Source organism: Poecile atricapillus, chromosome 21, assembly GCF_030490865.1.
Source record: "Poecile atricapillus isolate bPoeAtr1 chromosome 21, bPoeAtr1.hap1, whole genome shotgun sequence".
Lineage (NCBI taxonomy): Eukaryota > Metazoa > Chordata > Aves > Passeriformes > Paridae > Poecile > Poecile atricapillus.
The window spans coordinates 5,231,691-5,252,044 of record NC_081269.1 but is presented as its reverse complement, the minus strand read 5'-3'; the positions used below and the strand labels follow the sequence as shown (position 1 = coordinate 5,252,044).

The window sequence follows — 20,354 nt, the reverse complement described above, 5'->3', positions numbered from 1 at the left end:
GAACAGAGGAGCTACAGATATGTGAACCTCTACAGCCATTTCTCAGAGCCTTTATTGACAGATGCCTTGAAGGCGCAACAAAAGAAAGACTCTACATTTAATAGCTTTTCCACTGTATCCTAAATGTTTATGTCACAGCGGTACCAGAGCCAGATTCAACAGTTAACCACATCCTGCAGACAAAACATCACTCACATTTCTGAAGTCCAGTGTTCATCTGCGTGTAAGAAAGAAGCTGAAAGGAGAGGTCGCCTGGTCCTGGCAGACAGGCCAGCATGGCAGACAGGCACTAACACAACATGGGGCATTCACTCCTCTGCACACTGCAACAACAGAGAGACAATTCAAAGTTATAATACAAGGAGGAACAGAGAAAAGAAAGCGGCAAAGAGCCATCCCTGAGTGAAGGCCTAACCGAGCACAGATGCGCAACCACTGCTCCAGTCCTGACTGCATCTCCTAACAGCAACGGAAATACTTCAAGAACTGGGTCATCTGCAGGGTTAAAACCAAAATAGCTGCCTCGCTCTCCTCTGCTGCTTGACATACAGAGAATAATCCATAGCTCTGTCCTCACATTTCAAAGGTGGTTGTTATGAATGGTAAAAAAACCACCATTACTCATTTCACTATGCTGAAATGCACTGGTATCCACCAAGGCAACATCTCTAGAGAAACCCTGTCAACTGCCCTTTTGCATTTAACAAAAAGGCATGGCATGCATAAATTGAAGGCAAAGTATGCAGCACTCTGCCTTGTGGCAAGATTAAGCTGCATGCTACAGCTTGTAATTTCTGTGGTCCATTAGGCTGAAAGATGAATGGCTACAACTTCCTTCATTTCAGCAGACTTGCTAACCTGAGCTGCTGTGGGGCAGATAACAGCAAGATGTGCACAAAGGGGCTGCAGAGATGCCACCATCCTAATTCTGTTTGGTCCAGCATTTAAGAAATCAAACCTCAAAATGGAGCACTAAAGCTCCTTGCATATAAACATGGCACAACTCCCCTTGAATCCCACTGCTGTGCAAAGAGAGATCCCAACAAGGCTAACTGGAGCTCAAAGTGTCCAATGTTACTAGAATTGCAGAGATTTAAGTTGGAACAAGATCCCTAAAGGCCATCTGATCCAAGCCCCTGTACAAATCCTCCTGGCTACAGCATTCTAGAAAGTTCTGGAAAACTGGGTGACAGAACCAAGCTGGAGAAATCAGTAGATTTTTTTTCTCCTTGTCCAGATGTCCACAAGCACCAGTGCTGCTATAGAGAGCAAAATACCTAAGGAGCAGCTAGAAGGGCTTTGGGACTTGTTACATGACCTCCAAGACATGCGAAAAGTCGAAGGATTCAAGACATATTAAACTGATTTAGTTTCAGTCATTGTTTCACAAACCCCAATTAAAACAACTGGGAAGGCATTCGAAGATCAAAAGGGGGGGAAGGAGAAAGCTCAAGCCCATTCATGAGAAACCACATCTGCCAAAACCTCTCAGAGGCCACTTCTGAAAGAGTCTTGCTGCTGAGACGGCACAAACAATGTGATGACAGCGATGTGACACCATCAGCACCGCCACCTTCATTCTCCAGAAACCTCTAACAGCAGATTTCTGCAGAGACCTTTTAAAGACCTGAATGCAAAACCTCACCTCAGACCACCAGCACAGGTCAGACTGCCCATGGAATGCCGGCACCAACGGAGTGAACAGCGTGGACTCAAAGCTTTCCTGCAGCACAGCAATTACTCACTGTGTACACTTCATTAGCTCCATGTTTATGCATCTCCTCAGCTCAACACGCAAAGGTTGATTAAACCAACGGCCAAGAAATCTCATACAAATATTAATTTGTGAGAGCTTCTGCATTTTCACTGAGCTAGCGCTGTCCAAAGCTGACCGAGTGTGGCTGAGTGAGCCTGCTGGGTGCTGCTGTGACTAACAAAAGTAGTTTTGGGCACTGAATGTCAGTCTGACAATCCAGGCTGCTGCCCATTCACTCTTCCCACGCAGAGTAACACAGACCTGGTGCCGTGAGAAACACACACACCACCTCACCAAGGTGCAGGGCTGACAGCACAACCACCAACAGAGCGTGTTTGTATCATTCTCCATTTCATTCCTAGGAGACAGCAACAATCTGAACCGCCCAAAGTCCAAGATATGTAAAACCTTGTAAAATAAATCTAAACCTGAATTTTCTTCTGATTCTCTGGAGAAGATTGAATTCTCAGAGTCTTTCAGAAATGATGACTGAAGACCTGTCACATCCACGACATCAAAGAATTGCTTGAGGAACTGAAAAGTTGCTCAGCCTTTATAGATGAGATTCAGTCGTGACTGTGGATACACAACATTCAGTGAAACTTTGCAAACAGCCTGTGGGCAGCAGTTCCTTGTCCCAAATCATGCCCAGTAAGACCAAAAAGACAAAACAAGAATCCAGCTCCTTTTAATCAGAAGACAAAACCACTGTGAGTTGTCAGAGCTTTACCTGAGTAAGCAACAGAAACACCCACAGTCAGCAAGAAAAAAAAATAATAATTGTATTTTCCTTTTTTCTCATTTCATCAACTTCAGAAGGCTGGCACAAACAAGACCTATTTCTCAGTGAAAAGCAGACAAACAAAATTTAGAGCCTTCACTGTAGACAGAAAAACAGATCACACTATTCCCATATTCATCTGAGCATCCACCTTTTACTCCAATAACATTTGATGCCAACCAAGAATTCACTTCCCATCCCTGCAGGCCCAAAGGAGGTCAGTGTCTAAAACATTATTTAATTGATGGTAAGTTTGTGTGCAGCTCTGAAAGAGCACAGCCGCGCTCTGACTGAGGAAGCAGCATTTCTGGCAGCAAGATACAGGGAGGGTTTGCTCACCTGCTCCATCATTAATGCTCATTAGAGCCTGAACTGTGATGCTCTCAGAAAGCCTCTTGCTGAAGTGCCCCAGCGAGGTGCACACAGCAATAAACAAGATAATGGCACATTAGGAGAGAGAGAACAAGTGATTAGGAGTGGTCACAGCATTCACCTCAGAATAGCCAGGCTCCTGCTACATGACAGCAGTGCTTCCTTGAAGGTCAAAACATGTATTTACAGAAGCTTTAGCTCCAGTATGGAGAGCAATGTTTCAGAGAGAGCTATAAAGGCAACTTGTTCCCACAGGCAGATAATCGTTTTAGGTAATGCCAAAGGTTCATAAAAGACTGGGGTGGAAATAATTTTAAAGGAAATACTGGACTTACAAAAAATAATTTGAAGTGGAAGCCTAAAATCGCTCTTTTAGCTTGATCTGCAGTAAACAAACTGATGACTGCTGAGCATTAGAAAAAGAAATTCAGACTTGTATAGAAGTGCTGACCATAACTCCATCACTGAATTTCTTACTATAATTAAAATCCTGCTTCAGTTTTTCTTCTCTATGAAATCAATACCAGTTTTCATAATTGAAATCTGAGTATTTGAAAACAAACACATTCAAAATATCCTGACAAGCACCCCATTCATTTTTTCTAGTTAGAAATTAATTAACATTTATTCCCTTTGAGATACTCGGCACCTGACTGCTACTTTCTGACCTGACCCTTACCCAGCATGAGCTGACACGGACAACTCCAACTCACCACCAGCTCAAATGAACTGAAATCCCTGGCATGGGCTGTATTTGGGATTGAGGTGAGCACTACTGGCTGTCTCAGGATTGGCAGCTGGGCCCATCAGCCCCTCCTGCTTGGGTTTATTCCTTCTAATTAGTCCAGAGCAGGAGATGAACTGAACTTGGCACATCAGGACTTCTCACCAGCAGATCTGGCTCCACAGTGGCAACTTGTGTGGGCACCAGCACCTGCAAAGCTCCAACCCCTCCAAGAAGGAATGGTGTGCTGCTGGGGCAACTGGAATGGAGAGGGTTTTGCACTGTACCAGGGTCAGTCACACTGTCAGCTAAACCAGTCAGCTGCAAACTGGAGAGTGATCTGACCAGTAGGCTGTGGCACCCAGCCATGGAGGGCTATGAACCATGAAAACCTCGGGTTTTAAACTGCATTTCAAACAGATTCTGTACACTGCCAAATGCAGCACAACAAGCTCTGTCTTGAAAATATATATATATAAAAAGATAAAGCATATCTCTAGAGGAAACCAATCATTAGATTGGAATAAATAAATAAATACCCCTCTTTGAAGTGATTTTAATCTAATCTGGCTGCGGGATATAATCTTAACAGCACACACACTGCAGGATGCTCCATGAAATAGCAGGTTTAGACATGTGAACAGATTTCTTTTTTCTCCTAAGATTTATTAATAATTAAATCAAAGCATGCTAAGCTTAAGAGGGATTTTCAGTGCTTGGGATTTGGGGGTAATTGGCACATCCTCACAACGACTATTACATTCAGCCTTACCTGCACATCATGGTGTTTTTTGGTCCAGGCAGCAGAGTCCCCTGTCACCACAGGGGCTCACCAGGATGCAAGAACTCACATCCACCCACTGCCCAGGGACACCCCTGCAGAGCTAAGAATCAGTTCCAGTAGAACTTATCACAATATTGCCTTTCTTGACTTAAAAATGGATCGTTTTCTGAATTATATTCAATATTTAGTGTTTATTGCCTCTGTGCTTCTCAGACCAAGGGGATCCTTTTACCACCTAGAGTAAAACCTATGTGTAAAGCAACTACTAGGAAATTTCTAACAGTTTCATCATCACATAAATGGACCACATATACAGCTATTGCCAAGTTTTTAGATACACCAGCCTCTGAAGCTCCTGAGAGGCCTTACAGGGTGAGAACACAAAGGAAACAACTCCCCACAAACCACACCTGGCCACTGAAACATGGGAAACTGAGCTGGTTTAGAGGAAAGCAAGCTGGTGAAGTCTCAAGTTAGGTTCCTGAAAGTGAACACGCATGTTTGAAATTCCACAATTAACTGTGGGCTTGTTCACAAAGCCGGAGGCCAGGAGGAAGCGGGGAGCATCCACCCACACACGAAAGAAAAAGCTCCAAACTATTCCAAGTTTCCAGCACCCTGGGGTCCCGAAAGCCTCTGTGTGAGGGTTGTTAAAGGCTTGTGGCTGCTATGCTTTGCTTCTCCTCTGCTGTTTAGTCACAAGGTAGTTCCATATCCACCGTGAAGTTCCAGAGTCATGGGCAGGATTTACGGCAACCCCCCGAGCGCACACAGCACATGCCAAGTTCAGAACACATAAATGCTGCAGGCAACAACAAAAACTAACTGGGGCTGTGAAGTTTCTTTGGTACAAATGTCTGCAAGAGCTTGCCAGGAAACATAATTGAATCCGGGCCAATTTTCATGCTCCGAGGGAAACTCAGTGTGCCATTTACCCCCCAGCAGCCTGCTCAACACCAAGGAGAATAATTCCTTTTCTCTCTCCCAAAGTAACCTAAAATGTAGGGGTTTCAAAGACTTGTTCATGTCAACAGCAGACACTGAACCTTCCTGCCAACCTCAGCATTCAATACAACTCCTTCCAGGCAGCCATGCTTTGCCTGACAGTGTCTAGACCCATCCTGCAGGCTTCCTGCCTTTTTCTAGCTCTAAAACTGCCCTTTATTCTTAAGCACTTACCAGAATGGCCCTTTCCCAGGACTGCTGAAGAGCCAGAGATAAATCTTAGTGTTTCCTGGAAGAAAATTACCAAACTAGCACTGTATTCATCACCGGCTGGTATCACATCCTCTTAATGCTTTATAAATGGAAAACTGCAAAACAGTGGGCAGAGAAGTTGCCCTCTGAAATGGCAATAAATCACAATAGCATTGAGTGGACTTGGGGATAAATAAATAGGAAACTGAACAATAGGAAATTGCCCTTTGTAGCACGGGGAGTGCACTGTCAGCACCTGCCAGCACAGGACCTTTGGCTTTCTGCATTCAGGTGGACCTTTTGTGGAGCCCTTGCAACAGTTTTAATCAAAATCAATTTTTGCTTCTTGGCATTTAACTAACTATGATTTTGCTTGTAAACCACGTCACCTTTTAGGCTGACCTCCATTTATAATGTTACTCAGTCAACAAAATTAGTTTGTTGGGAAGGCAGAAAGAATTTAAATGCTGCCACAGCACAGCTCTGCTTCTCTCTCCGAGCTGGGATGGCAACGCCCAGCAGGAAAGAAAAGGAAGCAGCTTTGGGATAACAGCACTTAAATGGAATATTCTTCATATCACACTCCTCATGCCCTAGGGCTATTACTGAAAGCTTCTAGGTGAGCACTTTGAAACAGGATGCAGTGCAGTAAAAAAAGCCGAGAAGGCGGCTCTCGGCTTCAGGTATTGCCACGTGTGACATCAGATCCACCAAATTCACTTCTCGGATAAAGCAGCAGCCAGCTCAAGGATCTTAGAGTTTAAAAAGCCTTTTTTTAGGTCTGCCCCAAGAGATTATTTTAAAACACAGTACTATGCATCTGCCGAGGAGTAGAACAGTTGGCTTTAATTGTAAGATGGATTTTTACATAGCTTCTGACCTTTCATCTAATTGAGGCCTGAAGAAGAAAAAAAAGAGGAAAAACTACACGTCACTTCAGTTATTAAAATCCATCAAGCTCAGACTTTAGCCTTGGGATAACCACAGCCAAAAAATTGACTTGTAAGTAATTATCACTGCTATCTGCAATAAAAGTTAATTGGACATAATTGAACTAAAGCCCTAATCTGAATGAAGCTGTTGCTGGCAAGAAGCCTGCTCCTGCCTGCACTCTGCAAATGGAACTGCTAGCAGGAAAATGGACAAACATGAGGCTGCTTTACAGTCTGCCCACTGCAAATCAGAGCAGTTCTGCAAGCAGCTCGTAAGCTGGGCCAAGATAAAGCCATTATGAGGGCCTGTCCTCACCAAACACACCCTTCAACTACACCCAAACAGGGCGATGGCACAGAGTTTCCAACAACAAGTTTCAGTTTTACAGACTTCTTAATTACAGGTACTGAAACATAAAATTCACGTCACCAGACGCCAGTTTTATCAGCCCCTGAACGCTGTCAATACCAGTACAAATAATGTACTTTTTGAGCACGTAAAGATACCGACTCAAAAGGTTTTCACTGCTGATAATTTACCACCTTCATGCAGTTCAATAGCCTTTCCTGTTGTAGGACCAGCTTCTTTCATCTCTGCAGCAGAGCAGACAATTAGCTGCTTTCTGTACTCAGCCCATGCAGGTGGCTGGGGGAAGGGAGCGTTCAACTCAATTCCTGCTGATTCGTCCATTTATATTTTGCATTTTTGTTAACTAACAGACCAGAAAGCAGTCATCAAACCCCATGTTACTCCAGAACTTCTTTACAATTTTAATTATTAACACTCTGTCCTTCACCAAAGCATATCAAAGCACTTAACAAACATTACTGAAGCCACATAACCACTCTGACACAGGCAAAAATTGCACACAACTCCTTTTACAGTTGGCTTCAGGTTTTTTGACTGTATTTATGTTAGAATAGTGGTCTCCTGATGATGGACTAGTCTATGACAGGAGAGATGGAGGGAAGTATCTGGTTCACCACAGGTTCCTGACATAATTTTGGATGAAGCACTTAATCACCTTATGCCACAGTCACTCTTTCTTTAAAGGACAGCAGTGGGTAAGTGTTTTCTACCACTGAAGACTGTGAAGACAAATGAAACTGCAGAGCATTTAACACCACCTTTACTTCTCATACCAGGTTTACAAGGTCAAGGTCTGGGCAGTCTCCTGGGGACAAATGGACACAGATCACCTTTCTCTGCCCTGAGCACCACTTGCTCACCCCTGCTCCTCTGCATCTTCACAGCTCAGAACAGAACTTCTCAGCTCAAGAAAGCTGCAACGAAGAACCAGTGACATCAATTCCCCTTCATGACCCAAATCAGTGGCTTACTTTACTTTGCTCAAAGCTCTCACCTCTTTTTATGAGTATTTTTAGATTTAACTCTGTATTCTGCAACGTGGCAGGAGCTGACAGACAACACAAGTGTAAAGTAGGTCTTGCCAGGTGTTGCACCTTCCTAAGGTGAAGGAAAGATGTAGAAAAGACAAGTCAGGATGACTGTAGGGCCTGGCTAGAGCTTCAAATGAAGATTTCTGGCTGTGCTTGAAACACAAATACTAGTGGTCAGCTGTGAGACATACGAGATAACACTTTTACCATGGGAACATATGCAAGAAATAGGAAAATCAACCTACCTGAAGTCAAAAGCAATTTGAATAACTTTGTATCTGCCTCCTCTCAATTTTCACTACACTAAAGCACTCTGACCTTTTATTAATTTTCTTTCTGCTTTTATATCATAACTTCAAACTTCAAATTTTTTATGCTGTACTGGTGGGAAACAGGGATGAAGACACAGCCTGGTATGTATCTTGGCTACATTCATGGGTGCATATGGCTCCTGGGATACTGGGGAGAGAAAACAGGATTCTACAGTTGAACCACAGCACACACCAGGAAAGCACAGCATTGTCATCAAAATAACTTGCCCTGGATATCAGACTTACATTTTTATTTTCAAAATGTAAAACAGACTCCCTACCCAGCGCTGTAACATACACAAAAGATCCCATTTTCCTCAACAAGATACTGTCAGGCACAAACAAACATTCTTTCCTCCAAAGCACCCATTATCCTCGGGGCAAACTAACCCCAGCTTCTTCCTACATGCTCAAACAGCATCTCCAACATCACAGCAGCTCTGAAATATGGAACAAGACTTACAGACACGAGCGTGCCTGTTCTCATGTGAACATGAGGGGAAATTAAGGTTAGTTGAGATGACTTCCATCCAAAGGAAACCCAGAACAGCCCAGCCTCTAACAAACTACAGAATGTTGCTCACACATACCCCAGTGGAGGTACCATACATTCCCACCAACAGACATTCCCCATCCTCTATGCAACTTCCTTCTGCCTTCAAGTGATAAGAAACCAAAATACACACTGACCTCTTTCCCATAGGGGACAGCCTGCAGTTATAACCTCAACATCCTCAGCAGCAACAGGGTTATGTGCAGCTTTCCTACATATTCCGTGTGTGGGAGAAGCACGAGGTTATAATTCTGGGCTTTACTTCACCACACAGGACATGCAAGAATTGTGAGCTTCCTCATGCCACTCCTGGGCAGAATTCCTCCCTCCCAGCTTTCTCACTTTCCCAGACCCGAAAAGGAAGTTTTTCTTAGGTACAGCAAACAGCTGCCTAGGCAAAGGGGAAAGGAAACATGAAACAGTTCCCTCTCCTGTGGCTGCTTCACAAAGATCACCATTTTCATTATCTCCTCTCACTCAACACTTACTCTGTAAAAGCCCTGAATTAAAAGTCTTAATCATGACTTACAGAAATCCTTGTGGCTGCACATGACAGAAGGAAGACAGTTTTTCCTTTTAAAATATCGTTAGAAGTTACGGATTATGACAGTTCCTGGGTAGGAAAGCAGCTATCTTCCCCTGTTTATTACAAGCTGATTATTAAAAAAAAAAATAAAAAAATTCAGAGCTAACTCTGAACAAATTTTAGCTCTATTCAACAGACAAACAACAGAGCAGTCATTTGTTAGCTATTGAAAAGTATGTTTTGAGTCCTGTTTTAAAAATAGATCCACTTGAAAATGAGAAATATTTGCAAATAAGATGAGGCAGAATGCATTATACTTCAAAACAGAAGAAAAACTGAACTTGTATATAAAGGAATAAAAATAGGAAGTGACTCACTTTTGGACCAGGTGTGCTGGTGGTGTGTGAACATGGGCTCACGGGGAGGATGGATTTTGGTTTGCACTGGTCACACATGTGAACCATTCTGACCTGTACAATCACACTGAGAGTTTGGTTTAGTATTTCTCTCTCTGGACACTGAATTATGGTCCCACACATGGTGAAATTTTAACAGCCCATTTACAAAGCCAGCAGTGAAAAATACATTTTAAAGATCCAAAACTGGAGATCTTTATCTGATTGTGCACAGTGACAGAGCTTCCTGCTGGACCATGAACACATCAGCTCTTGGATACACATCTTATCATTTGTAAGGGCAAGATAAGACTTCCTTCTGTAGTTGGAAATACTGTGTAGCCAGATGCAAAGATGAAAAGCATTTTAAGAACCTCAAACAGAAGCTGCAACACACGTACAAAAGACCCACCAGCAGAAAATAGAAGCCATCAGGTGAATACCAAAGAGCTGGACCAGACACTTGGGATGGTGTTTTCCTGTCAACCCTCACGAGGTGCTGGTGTCCTGCTGTCTTGTCCTGACAAAGACCTAATGTCCTTATCAATCCCCCAGGGAACTCAAAGGCCATCTCGTAACAACTCCATAGAAGAAAGGACAAGAAATACATTAGTTGTGAGCTACTGTAAAAAGTCTCTGCTATTCTCTCTGCTTTCCTGAGAAGCACAAAAAACGGCCACTTGCACAGCTCACAGTTCAAAACAGCCCCAGGGAAAGCAACAGCAGTGTGCAAGGTACCTTCAAAGCCTCTGCACACCACAAGAACCAGAGGTTTTTGTCTGAAGACCTGACAAAACACTTCAGCACAATCTCACCTGACTCCTTCAGCAGCTTCCAACACACTACCTTTAACTGAAGTTTATATTAACGAAAGATTTCTTTTTTCATATAAAGTTTTACTGACTATATGATGTTTTTGTTTGCTTTTGTGCATCTTTCCTCCTCTGCACTTGCCTTTTCTTTTTAAAAAAAAAACAAAACAAACACACAGAGCAATAAATAAATTGTATGGGCAGGACACAGAGGGGGCTGAAACTGTACCACAGGCAGGGAGATCCCTCTGCATGGCAAACACAACGTGGCTGTGTGGGAGAAGAGAACAAACGCTGCTGCTGCAGCCTGCACCTCAACAGCAGACAGAGCACAAAGCTGCCTGCACAAAGGTGAGCTTCTGGTAACCCATCTCCAACAGCCCTGACCTCCACTGTGCAGCTCTCACTAAAATTATCCCCAGGTTTTAATTTCCAATTTGTCTTTCCAGCCATAGAATTGCTACAGTCAACAAATTAAAAAAGGTAAATTTTTCTACCTTCAATTAACTGCATTAGTAGTGTTTATAACTACGTGATTGATAAATGCTCTACAGAAACTGTAATTAATGTATTTTTTCCTTGGAACACACATTGAACCCCTTGGCGCTCAGACACTTAATGAAAAGCAATTTATCAACTTGCTTTGAACAGCTGAATCTGACTCCTTAATGCAGAGAAGGATCCACACTTTGCTTTAAGCACCACCACTCCGAGAAAGGAACGTGCACCGCGACATTCCAAATGCCATCAGACACGGCTGGGATTTTGATCGGGATGACAGCGACCAGAGCGTTCATCTCCCTGGGAATGATTCAGTCTGGCTTAACTGGGATCCTTTCCTCCAGGGATGCAGTTGAGCAGGAGATTTGTGCAGATGTGCTGGAGCAAGATGGGGGATCGGGAGCGCCTCTTCAGGACACGGGACAAAGTTCCAAATTCTCCCATGCCTGGCATGCACGCCAGGAAACAGCAGCAGCAGCAGCTCCGAGTATTTCAGCCTGGACATGTGTTCAGCTGCTCACAAAGCAGACAAAAATAAAGTGCTTACGAAGTGTTTGAATGCTAATTTCTCAAACTGAGCGTTGCTTTGTATAGTTGACATATGCAAAAAAAAAAAAAGGGGGGGGGGGGAGGGAAAGAAGCATTTAGGGGAAAAGTTTGACATCACAGAGTATTTCACATTGGTATTAAGCCCTGAAGGGGATTAACCAACCTTCAAAGGCTAAAATCTAAACTCCCATTTCTGAGAGTATAGGCTAGAGATTTCCAGTATAGAAACTGGTCTGTACTCCATGTGGCAGACTGAACGTAAGGATTACATATTTCCACTGCACATGTAAGTCTGTTTGCCATTCTTGCAGGGTCCTGCTCTCTTCCATTTGTCTTTTGATGCAGATAAAAGCTAATGCAGATTGCAACTGCTGATACAGAGAAAGGCACAAGACACAGCGAGCCTTTGGACTAAGGAAAAAAGGGACTCGGGTCCAGACTGCTTGAGCACGTCAAGAGATTGTCTTTGAAATTATAAAACTAGAAATGAAAGCACAGCATTTTTATTTGATTTGATCAAAGAGACTAGAAAGGAGGGGGGAAAAAAAATCACATCTTATAGATTCAGGGTAGCATTTAACTACTTCACACACGATGTTGGATCAGCTGATCTCATACAGATATGAATTCAGAGAAAAAACAAAGAGGTAAAGTCACTCCAGCCCTGCAGACACTGCCTGCACAGATCACTGCTTCAGGCTCTGCAAAGAGCAACAGGAACCTGTTTCAAAGCACATACTCAGCCCTCACCATGGGCACAGGTTTCCAGTCTCCAGTGAAGAGCAGAGGAGTGAGCTCCTGTCAAATCACAAAAAACAGACTCCAAATGTAACAGCTACTTGAATAAATCACTGATTACTCCCTGTTCCACTGCTCTGAATGTGGGATAGCAGCACACTGTAGCAATCTTCCCAAGGAGGGCTTTGGACTGCAAGCTGCGAAGGGACAAGACCGAAATTCTTCAGCAGAGCATCTGCTCCAGCACGTGTTTGGCACCAGGAGAACGAGGCTCTGCAGAAGTACAAATGGCACTACAGGTAGCAGCTCTGCAGATCCCAAATTGCAGCATGGAAAAACAGATACCTATCGCTGCCACATTCCCTAAGAGAACAGATTTTAAGTATCTGCTCATGGAAATTTCTAACTGCAGAAGGGGAAGCATTTAGATTGCCTCTGGGCTGAAACCATCTAGGTCTTTGCCTTTCACTAAAAATTAGGCAGAAGTCATTTTAACAAGGCAGGCAGACAACAGTCTTGTACAGGAGATCAAAAAGCTCTCCAGATGTTTATTTTAAATGAAATTCAGAAGCCAGTATAAACCAGATTTTAAACACTGAATAATCCTTACCATAATTTGCATGAGAAAAACAGGCAAAAGGTTCCATTCTACTGCTCTGAAACTCTCCAGAAACATGCAGGGTTGGATTTTGTTCTTAAGACTCTTCAGATAAGAATCTGAAATATGAACAACTCCAACAACTCCACAATGCAATCTGATGGCTGTTAAGAATATTTTTCCCCTGTGCTGTACACTTGGATGCTCAACACATACACACAGGGGCATCCCATGTGAAGGAAGTCTCTGACCTTCCTCACCAAGACTGTGCAAAATTATGGATTGAAAAATGTCTAAAAATGTCAGTCCTAAATCTTCAACTTCTTCTCCTCTTGCTCCTTTCACTGAATGCCTCCTGATTGTGCAAAAGCAGAATATTCAGGCATCAATCTAAGTATTTGGGTGTTACGCTGACAATGTCTCTGGAGAGGGGAAGAGAAGAGAGGACAGATTTCCAATAGCTCAGACACTTCCCTGGAAGCAAAGCTGCTACACAGCAAAGAAGATAAATAAAGAGGGAAAGTAACACGCCAGAGAACTTTCACCAAGGTCATGTCAGGATGCTGAATGCTCCCCATCTGCAGGGGAAGATTTAGATGCCTGTTCCACCACACATATCCACTTCCCTGTTGGCAACAACAACCCTCATTAAACCAAACCGGTTCTAACCATGAAAGAAAGGACATTGGGAAGATGATATTAGCTAACAGATGCAAAAGGAAAATCCAACAGAGGCAGTTCTGGATGGGTGCCTTCTGCAGCAAAATACAGCCCCGTGACATGTGCATGACCTGGGAACAGGCACCACAGGCTATCCCAGCCACAAGGATGGACAGCTCTGCTCTGATCAATGCTAACAGCTCCTGGCTTGCAGCAGAGAGGAGATTCTACACCCATTCACCCAGAGCAGAACAGGGATCCCATCAGGAACAGGTGCTTTTAGGACTTTGCTGCTGCAAAGGATGACCTGTAGGCTGCAGTTCCTCCTTGCTTTGCAATCAGGGCTGTGGACATGTGGCAGAACCCTGTAGACAGACCCTACCATGAAACAACAGCCCTATCCCCCAAATATTGTATCAGCTACTGCTGTGCCCTTAACAAGAGTGTTTCTTGCCCATTTCAGCAATCTGAAAGACACGCTGGGCAAAATTTCAAGCTATGACAAAGTGATCTTATCGCTTCTGTGCTGTTCTCACTACACAAGCCCCTGATTCAGCAGCACATAATAAAATCTTCATTTGCATGAAAAGCACTCTCTGATCACAAAGTCTTCTGTTCAACAGCCCTCTTCCCATCCACAGTGTGAAGATGCAAGCACCACTGTCATTTTGCCTGTGGCTGAGGTGGAATATTTTATTTTTGTTTTATTTGGAGAGGCTCTCAATGTTTTAATGCCATCTTTTTCTTAAAAAAAGCAGTATTTTTGAATAACACAAAAGCTGCACACATCCCAACTATGCAAGTACTGCGAAGTTCACTCACTACGCTCAAACCTGTATTTTTAATAACCGTGTCATGTGAAGGACATTTCATATCAGCACAAGGTGACCATGAACAGTTGTAAAATGTCTTGTATTGAACAAGTCCAGCCTTTTCCAGTCTGCCTTTAGAATGCTTGGTGTCACGACATACAACACTCAGAGGATGAATTTCAAAGGAAAGGAAGGTGTAGCCACGCAAAGAACAATACACTGCCCACAACAAGATTAATTGCTGTCATGGGAAACCAATAAAAACATGCATCTTGTTATCTTTCTTTACAAAGGGACTGTTAAAGCTTAACTATATTAGGAAACTTTTTCCTTTGGACTAAACCATGAGCCTAATGTATGTGGGCATCCCACATGCCAGCATATGCAATTAATTGGCTCTTGCCTGATGCTGCAGGAGAAAGTCCAATGCTCCAGAGGCAGGATGGTGCTTTCACACAACCAGCTTCTGCCCTGACTACAGCTTTCTCACCAAGGCCAGCCCCAGTTCCCTGTCCCGTGCCAGGTGACACCACCTCCCATTTCCACCTGTTAACCATGCCCCACATACCCACCCCAACATCACACTCCAGCTCCAAGCAAACTCAGCCAAAGCAGAAATACCTTTCATCACGTCAGCAGTGCAGTCCCCATTTAGAAACGCTTTCTTTCACGTTAATCCAGTGCCAAAACATGGTGGTGTGGGCTGTGCTGATCCAGAAACGGTGCTAAAGATGCTGCTGCCTCCTGTCTATCACCGCACGCCTCATCTCGCGCATGGCCAGGCAGTGACAGCCCTGCGACAACAGGCACTTTAAATTGGGCAGCTCAGCAGCACATGTACACTGAATTTTTGAACAAGCTATTCTAAGCTGCTTTGCTAGCAATTTCTGGCCTGTGCAGTTTGAAAGCGCACGGTTCTGGCCCTCACAAAGAGCAGACCTGTAAATGACATCTTGAGGATTAAGCTGATTGAGATGCAATTTGCCTAGCAACCATTCATTAAGCAGAGTTCAGAAACAGGCCAGCAATCTATTCCACCTCCTTATCTGAGCAGTAAACAGATAACAGTCTCTACTGTGTCCTCTATGCTCCAGTTCAGACACATTGTAAACAGATTTTTCAGAAGTTTAAACTCCTACGGTAAACCTCCGAGAACAATCCTGCTCTCCAAACACGAGGGATTCAGCTTCACCAAGTGTCTTACAAGTGAGAAGGAGGGTAATGCAAATCAAATTGTGAATGCATTTGCAGTTCCTGTGCCTCCAATATTTTCTCCTGTCAAGCACTAAGAACCCATCCCAGCCGTTAAAAAAAAAGTTTAAAAAAAAATCTTAATCACACAAGCATTTGGCATTGCTATACTGATCACTGAAAAAAACTCAATAAAAATCTTATTCCCTTCCCTCATTTTCTGCAAGGAATCGATTGACACTTACAAAGTCTTTGATAAATGCTCCCCCGCTTTGGAGAAGAAAACAAAAGTCACGTCCTCCCTCCCATTAAGCATTTTTTCCTCATAAAATAAGCAAGACAACATAAACGTCATCAGTGGAAATCAAACCAGCTATTTCAGCTCGAAAATTTCAGCTGAAAAGATTAAGTGAAATCATGATTTTGCATAATTGTTTCCCTGCAAGAAACATCCAATAATATCCCATTCTGCTCCAAAATTAAACAACAAAGATTAGCATGGACGTATTTAAGACCATATACCTGAATGGTTTGCTTTTGGTGTAGAGTTCTTCTGGGAAATCACTGTGACATGCAGCACGCTATTACAATTAAATATGCAAGAAAGAAGAATTAAACTGACTATGAATAATTAATACCCTACAATACTACTTCATAAGGAAAAGTCTGGCTGAATATTCCCGCAGATGAGATATACAAAAACACGAGGCACAGCAGAGCTGGCAGCTTTACTCCTATGATGGGGTTTAAAACACCAAGTAACTTTATGGCTGCTACTCAATTCTAGAGAAGGTGCCAGCCATCCAAGCCTTCTCCTGCTGGATTCCCACCCAGCTTCAGAAAAATGGGATAAATGCAACTGTTGCAATAGTTGCTGCACTGCTTATCTATGTCCCAGAGGTAACAGGCTTCCCAAACACTTTCCATTAAAAGGTATAAAGCAATTATCTGACATCCCAGTAGGGAGAATAAAGCAAATATGATGCAACAATTGCTTAGGTGATAAGATCACACTAAGGTTGTGAGAAAAAACAATTAAAAAGGGTTGCAAGAGCTAAGGAATGCAGCTTACTTTCCCAGAATCTCTCTTAAGGACAAAGACACCATCAGCTTCAAGAGTCAACCTTCCTGTTTCAAGTGTACTGTTTGGGAGACTGCAGAACACCAACTGTAGAAAAGCTGAAAATGGCAATTAAAAATATTCTTTTTTTTTTGCACAACATCACCCCTAAATTGCATAGGTTAGTATTTACTAAGTCCTTGTAAAATTGATATTCACCTTTTGGCATTTTCCATCAGACTCCGGTTGGGTCAGTGCAATGATAATTGACACAAATACATTTGTTGCACATTTTTAGCTGGAAATGCCCAGTTCTCCGTTTATCCATGCATGGCACACCCAACACCCCTTTTGGGGAGAGAGATTTGAAACCAACATTTGTGATCACTGAGGTGGGACATGGCACTGCTAATTGCTGAAGGTGACAGCATCCCTCTGCCCCATGCCCCATATTGCTCCAGGAGGGTCTTGCTCCTGCAGGATCCAACACCCCAGAGCAAACATGAGCTGAGTGTCTTTCTGGGCACAGGCAAAGCCATGTTCAAAGTATGCTGGCTTAATATTAATTTTCTATTAAAAATTAATAGGGTTAAATGAAGCTTGCAAGCCTATGGGCACCAAGGCAGTTATTTTGCCGACGCACTCGTTGCCTGCAGGAGGGGGATGTGAGGAATGGGCTGCAGAGTTCCTGCAGGATCCATGTGGCTCCTGGGGGGAACACAGACCTCTTCCCTACACCCCCAGAGGGAATCCAGGTTCCATCAGGGTCACTCCATCCTCCTGCCCAGAAACTGGTGGGGAAGATAAAACCCTGATGAGATCCTGGTGAAAACCCTGCTGTATTCCCAGCCTTCTCTGGACATTGCCTCCAATCCTTACCCATGTGCCCCTTTCTCACTTCCCAGAATGAATTCCCTTGTCAACAAGAACCCTGCAAATATCCGTTGTTTACGTAAGCTTAACCATCAGTCCCTATTAATTTTAATGGAATGAGAAAAACATTAACTATGGTGCAAGCAAAAGGACTGTATCTGCATTTCTAGTTTTACAACACATCACACCACATGGCAGGATTTCCAAGCACCTTGCTGGGAATAAAATAGCCAATAGACTGAGGCTTCCATTTGGAGTGGTGGATGCAAGAGCAACCAGCACTGAGGCTGACAGAGTTAAGGGATGAGGACATGAGAATTAAGAGAAATGAAGTGACATACTCGAATGATGATAACAAAAATGTTAATAATTAGAGAAACAGTCACCTTAAAATTTTAAAATTTCATGATCTCTCCTACTTTTTAATGGCTTAGCCTACTTTTTCCAACCTAATTTGCATGATCAAAATAGGCCTCCTGCCAGGAAGCATTAAAATGGCAGCCCCCCATTGAGACAAAACTCCCTTCACCATACGAGACTGAAGGACTAATAACTATTCCTAAAAACATTTTAAATCCATTAACGTTGTTTAGCAAACACTTATTTAGAATTAGTGCTGCTGTAAGAATTTGATTGTGCTCTACTAAAGTGTTCTATAAAAGCCTTTGAGGGAGGAGCAGGTCACTCCCAAACACCTGTGCCACCTCCAACCCTCTCCAAAAAGCTGAGCACCCTTACACTCCTGAATGTTCTCCATCCCAAAACCCCAAGCATTCTCCAAGATCAACCAGACAGCTCCCAGCAGCTCTTCAGAGTGCCAGGCTGGGCAGTTGGAAGGAGACCCTCCAAGATGCTCAGAGGACACCATCCCCACCAACCTCTACACTCAGCAGTTAATTCCATACACCCAAAACTCCCAGGCTAGTGTAAAAATATAAACCAAACGAAGATCTGGAGTCTACAATACAATACAAATGAAGGTTTGGATTCTAGTAGAAATATATGGTGGTTTATACAAATCTGTCCAAGCTATGCATTATCCTTTCAGTGCCATCTGCAAAAAACCAGAATTTTATCTAAGCACTGGATACTAAAATAAATAATTTTCTCCATATCTATGATCTTGTTGGAGACAGACGCCACAAACCTGAGAGCTGGCTAGTGCAGGCTTGTCTAGTCATAAATAAAATTACATCCACATCAATATGATTTCTTTTTAATAAAAAAATAAGGCAAACCAGGCTCTTCATATCGAAACAGGCTCAGCCAGCAGTCTCCATGCCCACAGAAGACATCATGTACAGTGTGAAATTCTCATTTCCCCTAGTAAGAAATACCACTACCAAAAGACACATTTTAATTGCCACACAAAATGAAAAGTACCTGCTTGTTCTCTATTGGCTGTATTTATTGGTATTTAATTTCAGGACTACAAGTCTCAGCAGGATATTTTCTGGTGACTTTAGTTTTTTGGAGTGTCCATGCCCCAGCAGACTTTTAAGAGTGAATTTGGCTCTCCAATACAACACAAATGAGTCATCTGTGTCCGTGCATGAACAAGGTTCTTGGGTTGCACTTCTCAAAGCATCTCGTCCTGAGTGTCCCCTGTGAGTGGGGACCTCACAGTAATTAGCACAATCTGATACTGGAACCTCAACTAATTCTAACATTGATCCCTCAGGACAGCACAGCCCAGGATCTGAGAAATGTTTGTCCCAAAAGACCCTCTGTTTCTACCTTTCAAAGTCACCAAAGGCTGGTAAATAAATTATATTCTCCAAAAGCTTTGCAAATTCTTTTCTCCTGCCTGGATACATTCTCCAACCAGCAGCCACAGCTGAAGGTTTATACAAGACCACTAAAAGCACCAAACCTGTTTTAGTTTCTTATACAGAACAACTTTTAACATCTGCAGTCATTGCAGTGAAATTGCAAAGGATTTTATTTGCCAAGTCAAGCTGTCGAAAGGACAGATTATAAAAAATAAACACTAACTAATTTTAGATCTAACTTTCCCCCACAGACTGTGTTTTATGCCCTTTCACTAGAAATGTTACATCAGAATAAAATCAGATTTAATTGGCTCTTAAATAACTGAGCAGCCACTTTAATTTTATTTCAATAGCAATAATTCATAAATCAAGCAGCTGAAATCCTAGCACAGAGTGACAAGTAAATAGGGCAGAACACAGTGAAGAAGAGCGCAAACACCACATGCTGAAAGGTGATTTTTCTCAAACTTCACGTGTCACCATTTTATGGACATCACAAAGGTACCACCCCATAAAGACTTGAATCTCAAAACCTGTCAGTTCATAGCAGTAACTCCTTAACAAAGACCAGTGGATGATGATGATCCTTGCCCAACTGGAACTGCTAGGAGAATGGCTGGGATTGCAGTCATGGATGCAATTTCCTTCATGCACACTAGATGGAAGTATGGAAAAATCTTAATTTTTTCCCATCTCAGATTCAAGTGGTTGAGATATTATATTGGACTGTCACATTCTGAGATTTTTTTTGACTCTTCATCAGCAACTTCACTCATTGATAAGCTCTAAGTAAAAAGATGCCCTTTTTTACAAAGCAGTGTTGGAAATTAATAGTAAACATAAGAGAACATACAGCAGAAATACTGAATATATTATTCAGGCTAATTTCTAAAGTATACACATTCAATTTCTAGAGTATTTGAATAATAATCACTAATCACTAATGAGATCCTTCAGAGACACTGAAGTTACATTATTTTAAACCTCCAGGTTCTTGTCAATGAATAGAATCAGGGAATAGAAAAGTTATAAAAGGATTCATAAATGCTGCTGTAG

At 42.7% G+C, this 20,354-nt stretch overlaps 1 protein-coding gene across 6 annotated transcripts in view; it reads right to left on the bottom strand.

The window, feature by feature from the left end:
- Positions 1–20,354, bottom strand: part of FAM222B (family with sequence similarity 222 member B) — a 35,825-nt gene that overhangs the window by 9,616 nt on the left and 5,855 nt on the right. For 2 of the 6 annotated variants that reach the window (XM_058854651.1, XM_058854655.1), the window contains exon 2: positions 196–323. The exons of 1 other annotated variant lie outside the window; for it this stretch is intronic. In XM_058854651.1, coding sequence (XP_058710634.1) covers positions 196–277 — 82 coding nt within the window. In that variant the 5' untranslated portion in view covers positions 278–323. Of the gene's footprint in view, positions 1–195; positions 324–11,272; positions 11,559–15,023; positions 15,197–20,354 lie in introns of those variants that run through there. 3 more of the 6 variants (XM_058854654.1, XM_058854653.1, XM_058854656.1) reach the window with 3 other exon arrangements.